The sequence below is a fragment of the Xyrauchen texanus genome, chromosome 35, assembly GCF_025860055.1.
Source record: "Xyrauchen texanus isolate HMW12.3.18 chromosome 35, RBS_HiC_50CHRs, whole genome shotgun sequence".
In the NCBI taxonomy this organism is placed as follows: domain Eukaryota; kingdom Metazoa; phylum Chordata; class Actinopteri; order Cypriniformes; family Catostomidae; genus Xyrauchen; species Xyrauchen texanus.
In genome coordinates, this window is record NC_068310.1 from 9,357,751 (window position 1) to 9,366,736 (window position 8,986).

The following is an 8,986-nucleotide window of genomic DNA, read 5'->3' on the forward strand; positions in this document are numbered from 1 at the left end:
CATGATATTTACATAAAAAAGAATGCAGCTGATGCACATGTAGACATACATACAACCCCCTGAAGCAAAACTAGACCTGTAGGGCTGGGGAGGAGGAGGCTCTCAGAGAAAAAAGTTCATAGTGCATTGCAGTGAAACCGGCATGCCTGAAAATAACGAGGCAATTTAAATGTTAGACAAATGAGTTTGGGCCATAGACTATATGAGCCTATTGGCACACAGATTACATGTTAGACAGACATATAAGCTTGTGCACTGAAGAGTTTCATGACTGATCTTTGGAGCATTTATTTTTCATTTTTTCATCTCATAACTCAATTTAAAAGAAAATGTTCTTGAAAGCTAACTAGAATCTATAGTATTATAGTTCATTAGATATGGAAGTGACATTACAGTACCTTGGAAGTCTATTTTAAGCTAGGTACTTTAGGGGGTGCTTTCATTCAAAAACGCTGATTGTTTAGTCAGTTTTTATCAAAGTTGAATTTAATCTATGTTAAAAATTTAAAACAGAGTAACCTTTCCATAGCATGAAATTGTAGCCACTGGCGAAGCCACTATGGCTTATGAGTAAATTATTAAGTCACATTACTTGTTGAATCTAGACGTGGGAGCAAGTCACACATTTTCAAGTCACAAGTAAGTCTTAAGTCTTAACCATCAAGTCTCGAGTCAAGTCTCAAGTGCAGTGCAGACAAATAAAGTCAGTGACTCACCTCAAGCAAGTCAAGTGAAGTCCTGATGAGTTTCAAGCCAAGTTGAGTCAAGCCACTGTACAAAAATAAATAGAGGTTCATTTTTTTTATAAATATTTATTTTTGCTCTGAAAAGATGAACTTCTATACATATTTTACATAAATGTTTTAAAAACAAATTCGACACTTATCAGGCTAATCAAGCCTCCGAGAGGGATAAAGGCCGACTGCGGAAGATGGTGCGAGAGAGAGAGAGAGAGAGAGATAGTTTACGGGCATGTCCATCATGTGTGTGTTTGTGTCTTTTGTTTAAGTTTCTTATTAAACTATTATTTATATTGTCAAGCCAGTTCTCGCCTCCTCCTTGCCCATCTAATTCCATTTACACGAACACATGAACGTTTAATGCTTTCTAGAGATAATTTTCCAACAGAAAGTGTGGGTGCAATTGCAAAGCTTGAAGTCAATGACAGTTTTGATTTCCTTTCTTTCCGAATTTTTCATATAGCTACTCCTGGTGAACAAGGTTTGAAATTAACACCCGCCAAATGTGGATTTTTCAGTATTTTGCTGATGTACCAGCCACTGTGGAAGGCGACCTGTAAGACTTCTCGGAGTGATATATTACAAGAAATTAGACACAAAGATGTGTGTTTGACGAAACGTGATTATATTTTGAAGAACAGAAGAAAGAACAGCTGCAGATGCACGTCTAATTTGATGTGTGTGTAGTGAGCTCTGTTGAAAGCGCTTCTTCAAGATATGCACATTCATAGAGTTCTGGGCCTCGTTTCCCAATAACTGTTGATCTTAGATGTTAAGAGCATTTTCTACGAGTGATTTTATGAATGTTCGTTATTTTTTATTTGCTCCGAGGTTGTGATAGAGCACCCGAGGCTCAATCCAGTTTACAAACTCCTCGTTCAAATGTATTTCATGCATGAGTAATTTTGCTCATCTACCCGCAACAGGCGGGTGACATGTAAGACGTCTCGAGTGACTAATTCAGTTAGTCAAAAAGACACGCTTGAAGAAACACACTATGTTCATTTCTACACAGAAGTCAAGTCAAGTGGTTTTTATTGTCGTTTCAACCATATACAGTTAGTACAGTACACAGCGAAACGAGACAACGTTCCTCCAGGACCATGGTGCTACATAAAACAACATAGGACAAACATAGGACAAACATAGAACCACATGAGAGTACACAACTAAATAAAATACCTATATAAAATACATATATATATACCTATATACCTATATAAAGTGCACGTGCAAACGTGCAAAAAGTTCAGTACAAGAAATTTTTGACAATGAACAGGACAATAGACAGTGCAGCACCGACCAGTACACAGTAGTGCAAAAAGATGACAGTTTCTAAAAACTTAAACATAACATACTATGAGATAGTGTTCTATGCACATAGCAGTTATTGAGGTAGCAGACAGTGCAACTCAGACACGTGTGTGTGTGTGTGTGTGTGTGTGTGTGTGTGTGTGTGTGTGTGTGTGTGTGTGTGTGTGTGTGTGTGTGTGAGCGTGTATTTATCACTTTGTGGGGACCAAATGTCCCCATAAGGATAGTAAAACCCGAACTTTTTGACCTTGTGGGGACATTTTGTCGGTCCCCATGAGGAAAACAGCTTATAAATCATACAAAATTATGTTTTTTGAAAAGGTAAAAATGCAGAACGTTTTCTGTGAGGGTTAGGTTTAGGGGTAGAGTTAAGTTTAGGGGATAGAATATAAAGTTTGTACAGTATAAAAACCATTATGTCTATGGAAAGTCCCCATAAAACATGGAAACACAACAAGTGTGTGTGTGTGTGTGTGTGTGTGTGTGTGTGTGTGTGTGTGTGTGTGTGTGTGTGTGTGTGTGTGTGTGTGTGTGCGTGTGTCGTGTTTTGTGATTTACTGAGGACAATTTTGTAAGTTACAAATTAGTAATTACAAGGGTATTATGCTATAAATGTGATTTATGAGGACATTTCTAGTGTCCCCATAATTCAAATCGCTAAAAAATCATACTAAACAATGTTTTATTGAAAATGTAAAAATGCAGAAGGTTTTCTGTGAGGGTTAGGTTTAGGGGTAAGGTTAGGTTTAGAGGATAGAATCTATAGATTATACAGTATAAAAGTCATTATGTCTATGGAAAGTCCTCATAATGATAGGTAGACCAACGTGTGTGTGTGTGTGTGTGTGTGTGTGTGTGTGTGTGTGTGTGTGTGTGTGTGTGTGTGTGTGTGTGTGTGTGTGTGTGTGTGTGTGTGTGTTTGTGTGTCAAACCAGTCTCTGAGTATTGAGGAGTCTGATGGCTTGGGGGAAGAAGCTGTTACACAGTCTGGCCGTGACGGCCCGAATGCTTCGGTACCTCTTGCCAGAAGGCAGGAGGGTAAAGAGTTTGTGTGAGGGGTGTGTGGGGTTGTTCACAATGCTGGTTGCTTTGCGGATACAGTGTTTTTTGTAAATGTCTTTGATGGAGGGAAGAGAGACCCCGATGATCTTCTCAGCTGTCCTCACTATCCTCTGCAGGGCTTTAGTATATAAGAAATAGTATATATTAACAATTTCAGTCAGGATTTAGGCCCCATCCCATACAGAGACAGCATTTATCAGAGTTACAAATGACTTGCTCTTATCATCTGATAGCGGCTGCATTTCTCTTATAGTGCTTTTAGATCTTAGTGCTGGTATATTTGATACAATCTGTCAATTTAAAATCAAATTACCAATGTTTGTAGAACAGCATTCTTCCACCTCAGAAATACTGCTAAGTTACAACACATGCTCTCTATTGCTGATGCCGAAAAACGAATTAATGTTTTCATAACCTCAAGACTAGATTACTCTATTGTATTACTAAGAGGATGTCCTGCAAGTTCCATAAATACATTTCAATTGGTTCAAAATGCAGCAGCCAGAGTGCTGACTAGAACCAAGTAATATGATCATATTAACTACTGTATGTACAAATCTTTGAATGGACTAGCTCCACAGTACTTAAGTGACCTTCTACCATGCTATATTCCATCATGTTCATTACAATCGTACAATTCTGGCCTGTTCATAGTTCCTAGAATATCAAAATCCACAAAAGGAGGTAGATCCTTTCCTATTTGGCACCTAAACTATGGAATATAGTCTCTGTAACACTGTTTGGGACACAGACACACTCACTCAGTTTAAATGTAGTTTAAGACTCATCTATTTAGCCAGGATTACATCTAATTTATCCATCAACTCACAATTAGGCTGCTTTGGTTTGGTCTGCCAGAACCAAAAACATTTATCATGATCTATAACTCTGCAAAAAATGTTATGGCATCAGCGTTAATATTATTCTATTTGTTTCCTGTGTCAAACGCGGGATTCATATCCCTAGGATACCAGAGCTGGCCAGATCCAACTCCATTCCTGCTTGGTGTCAGCCTCCACTGCCATGTGTCTCTGAGTGATGATGACTAAATGCAGCCGGTGCCAGCCAGACATCACTTCAATCTATTACGATGGACTTCAGAGGATGAACTGATGCCAACTCCAACCATAAGACATGGGATACCTTTATACACAATTTACATTTAATCACACACAATGATGACTCTAAGACTTTATAGATATTACAGTTTCATTTTCTGCTAATGCATGATTTTCTGTAAAGCTGCTTTGAAAATACGTGTGTTGTGAAAAGCGCTATTCAAATAAAAATGACTTGACTTGACTTGACTCTTTCCCCAAATGGCAGCGAATGAATCCTTATGTTTTCGAAAGATTCAATAAGATTGATAGAACGAGTTTTAGGCATTGAAGTGAAATCAGAGAGACAAACATTTGTTTTAGCCCAGCCATGACATGGATAATCTGATATAAGGGCACATGAGCAAGATGCATTCAATTAATGCATGTTGTCTTTCCTTTCTTTCAGAAAGTTACCTGAAGAAAATATTAGACTGAAACATTGCTATTTACAGGGTTCCCACAGGCATGGAAAACCTGGAACTATGAGGGAATTTTTAAATAGTGTTTTCCAGGGCGAGAAGTCATATAGCAATAATATCTTAATACATTTCTATAGTTAACATAATTTTTTTTGTAGTTATCCTCAGCTGTAATATATTAATATTTTGATATCGCTCACATGTAGAGTAAAACTTGCCCACAAGCTATAATGATATCTGATTTGGAAGTCAACCTGTGCAACCGATTAAAACAATTGTCTAAATGAACAACTATGTAACTGATGAAAAATAAATGAAACGTACATATCTGCACATTCTTTATTTAGCAATCTAAAGGGCAAAGTCTCTGTTGACTTTGTTTTTAAAATAAAAGGTGTTCTCTGGCAGATTCAGCAGAGGGGGTTTGGTTGAATAGAGCAGGCTACAGCAGGTTGTTTGATTTAAAGCTGGTGTCTCTCCTCAGGAAGAGAGAAAAAGCTAAGCAGAAAGAGAGAGAGAGAGAGAGACAGAGAGAGAGAGAGAGAGAGAGAGAGAGGCCCTTGATTCTGCAAGCCTTTGTGGTCAAATCCATCTGTGTCAGTGCATGTCCAAAATAGGCAGAATACAGCAGTCCTCTGGATAATTACACATTGCAGAATATGAAACACTGTCACCTCCCACCCTGTAGTCATACACTCAAGTACACACAAACACACTCACACACACACGCATATTCATTTTTCAAACTCTGGAAGTTTGTAAAATCTCTGTCACTCTTTCAGCAGAATAACAAATTAAATTGATGGAAATAAAGATGTTTTATAACACAATAATAAAAACTGTATTATAGCCTCTGGCGTTGTGATGCCTTCAACATTGAATGTAGCATACACAGAAATACCATAAATCCAGGGCCGTAGTATTGAGGAATATATGGGTATCAATTAGGGTTTTTCAATGACACATTTTTTTAACTTTAATTTGGTCTGCCCCAAACTAAAATTTCTGGTAACATCCTTACATAAATCAATTAATCGTAATCACCAAACTAATAACTGGGGTTTATAAACAGTCTAACCACATTTAAACTATTATCTAACATGGCTTTTATATACCTTAAAAATAATTCCGATAATCGCTCAACCATTGCATCCACCCATGGACCCATTTTGCCAATAAACAGCAATACAAATCACACCCTTAACAACATAACTGCTCTTATCAAGCAATAAATCACAATTTGCATGGCAGTGTTGTGCTTGCGTGCAGATGATGACAATTTAATGAGGAAACTAACAGACTCACTGATAAGACAAGCCAGGTGCTTATGAAACATTCAGCCAAGCCAAGTTAGGCAATGTCATCGATGTCACTCTTTGGAGGTAAAGTTCGATGTCATTTAGCAACTTAAATGTTACGAACGCAGGAAAAGGCAGACGAGGAGTGGGGATCTAGGTGCAGCTTTATTGAAAAAATAATCAAGACTAATGACTGGTACAAACAAAACATCCATGAAGGGAGAACAAAACATAAACACGAAAAAACATCCAGAACACAGGTTGGGGAAACATCCACGGAGGGCAAAGGTAACATTAACGGTAACATTAACATTAACATTAACATTAACATTAACGATCGACAATGACTGAACAAAGAACCAGGGTTTAAATGCAGAAAGGAACAAACAAGGGAATGAGGGACACCTGGGGAAAACAATCAGGGAAGGAGAAATAATCAGGGGAAAACCAATCATAAAAATAAACTACAAAAGGACTACAAAAACCAAACAGGAAACAGGAACTAAACTAAACTTCAACATAAAAGCACAAAAACAAAAGACAACAGTGAACATGACAATGTCCACACAAGATAATTTGATTCATTTTATCTGTGTTGTTTTTTAATTGTTGTTCTAAGTACTCATCCAACATTTGGTTGTGGTGTTGCGCTGTCATGTAATTTTGTTGCATTTTAAAGATGGCCACTCGAACTTTCAACATTAAACTTTTAAAAAGGGTAGGGGGCAGCCAGACTGAATGCAGGCTTGTGCAAAATATTTTCCCCTGCACAAAACATATTAGAATGCAGGTGTCTCGAGATGTGCTTTTAAAAGTTATTTTTTTCTTGAAAAGGAGTCTAAAAAATGTGACTCTTGGTAATTAAACACTAAAAAAAAGGACTTAATTATGAATCTGTTTCTCACTCACACCTATCATATCACTTCTGAAGATATGGATTAAACCACTGGAGTAGTATGGATTTTTTTATGCTGCATGTATGTGCTTTATGGAACTTTAAAGTTCTGGTCACCATTCACTTACATTGTATGGACCTACAGAGCTGAGATATTTTTCTAAAAATCTTTGTTAAGTAAATGATGAGTATTTTCATTTTGAGGTAAACTATTCCTTTAATATTAGCCATTAATAATAATAATAATAATAATAAAGAAAGGAAGATTCTAAAAGTCACAATAATTAATACATTCATTATTATTATTAGTAGTAATTATTTTTTATTTTTTTTTAAATATTACTGTGTTAGCAGCAATAACTTAACAATACATTTAGGCAGAAACTACAATTACCAAAGTACATTATTGGGTCCTCTGTCTGGCAGCTTTTGAACGCAGCACTGCGTGAACTGTCCCATAATCTTCTTCGCTATACAGTTGAGCAAACGAGTCATGAGACAGCCTACTTTGCACTTAGCAAAACACTTGTGCCTCTGTCAGCTGATATCATTCCTGCAGCCAACCACGAGCCCCTGAACATAAGCGGAGGATCCAGCTGGCCATGAGACAGCAGACGCTTGGGAATGCGACAGCGCTTTATTATCACTGCCCAAAAACACACATTGCAAATATAGGTTTGTGTTCACTGGCATTAGTGGCTTGGAAATCACGCCAAGGTTACGGCTTTGCGCAGATAAGTGGCTTAACAATATCAAACAAACAATGTAGTTGAGAACTATGCAAGATATTTGGCCCAGGAACAAATAAAATATCTAGGACTCTCTGGGTGGATAAAAATCCCCATTCTGTGGCCTGTTATTATTCACTCAGCCATGTTATTATCTCACTTCTGTGCCCTGGTCTTTCCTGTCAATGCCCAAAACATGAAGAGGCAAAAGAGGAACCATCTCGTTAATTGGTTTAAATGCCAACAAGTTGTATCTAAAAGTGCTTTTATTTCAATTCATGGTCAAAAAGATAAGCAGTTCACGTCATGATAGCCTATTTCACATTTAAGAAGGACAAGTGTGTCAGTGTGCGCTCGCGGGGTTGTGCGCTGGGATCTTACCTAAATTAACGAAACTCATGACCATGTCCGCGTCGTTCAAGAAGTTGTTGTCCTGTAGCGTCGCGATTGGCGGTCCCTGAGTGGTGAAAACGGGTTTGTACGGGTACGAGAAGCCCTCCTCGTCTCCCTCAGTGGACATGGCATTGTACAGATCCAGCATGAACATCGGCGCGGCGTTGTGTTTGCCGTGGATGTGCGGCCGCGGCCGGTGCGGTAACCCGAGGATGGACAGGATCTCCCGCTGCATCTCCCGTCGCTCCTGGCTCTTTAAGCGCCGGTGGATGAAACTAGAGTGGACCTCGTTATCAAGTGTAAAATTCGTAAAGACCATGTCTGCCAGGACGCAGTATCCCCATACGAGCAGCAGAACAAGAGCACTTAAATCCAGCAACGAAACCATGATTCAGTTTTGCGCACGGAGTCTCAGAGAAATAAATGAGCCAATCCAAATAGGTGACACTCTGATTGAAACGTTATCGCTGGTCAGTTATTTTATTCCCGCATTTCGGCAACCAGAGAACTTTCTCTCTTTAAAAGAGACATGGTCTTACTTGTAACTTGTTGCGTCTGTTTTAAACCAATCCCATGCGTTTTTCTGGAGCGCGCAACCTGCAGAGACCGATGCGTGTTCCGAGTACAGAAGAGGAGGGAGGAGCGAAGCGCAGACGCGTAAACTCCGCTAACAAAGCGCTCGAACAGAGTGGGAGGTATGAGAAGGCGACTGATAACGGCGGAGGCGTCGGGTTATCTCAGCAGATGATTGTCACTAATGATGGGTCTGGATTCCCGTTTTCAGAAATCCACCTGCAGCAACAACATTGCTCTGAAATGCGTTTGGCTGAGTAAAAACCATATTAGGCTACAACATGTCAAGGAGAGTGAATTATACTGTTGTTATTAGATAGAGATCTTACCTGAGGGTATACAGATTACAATCGGAATCTCTGAGAAGCAAGGAGGGAACATGACTTACAAAGACACATGTCTATACTGCTTGATCTTATTCTAAAAAATGGAAACAGATCTTGTAAAACAGACTTGACTGGTGT

The 8,986-nt window shown here is 38.7% G+C and overlaps 1 protein-coding gene across 1 annotated transcript in view; it reads right to left on the reverse strand.

Annotated features, from left to right (window-relative positions):
* LOC127628731 (bone morphogenetic protein 7-like) overlaps window positions 1-8,562 on the reverse strand; it is an 85,956-nt gene extending 77,394 nt beyond the window's left edge. The window contains exon 1 of the mRNA XM_052105569.1: window positions 7,938-8,562. Within this exon, the coding sequence (XP_051961529.1) occupies window positions 7,938-8,337 (400 nt within the window). The 5' untranslated portion in view covers window positions 8,338-8,562. The remainder of the gene's footprint in view (window positions 1-7,937) is intronic.
* Window positions 8,563-8,986: the final 424 nt, after the last annotated feature.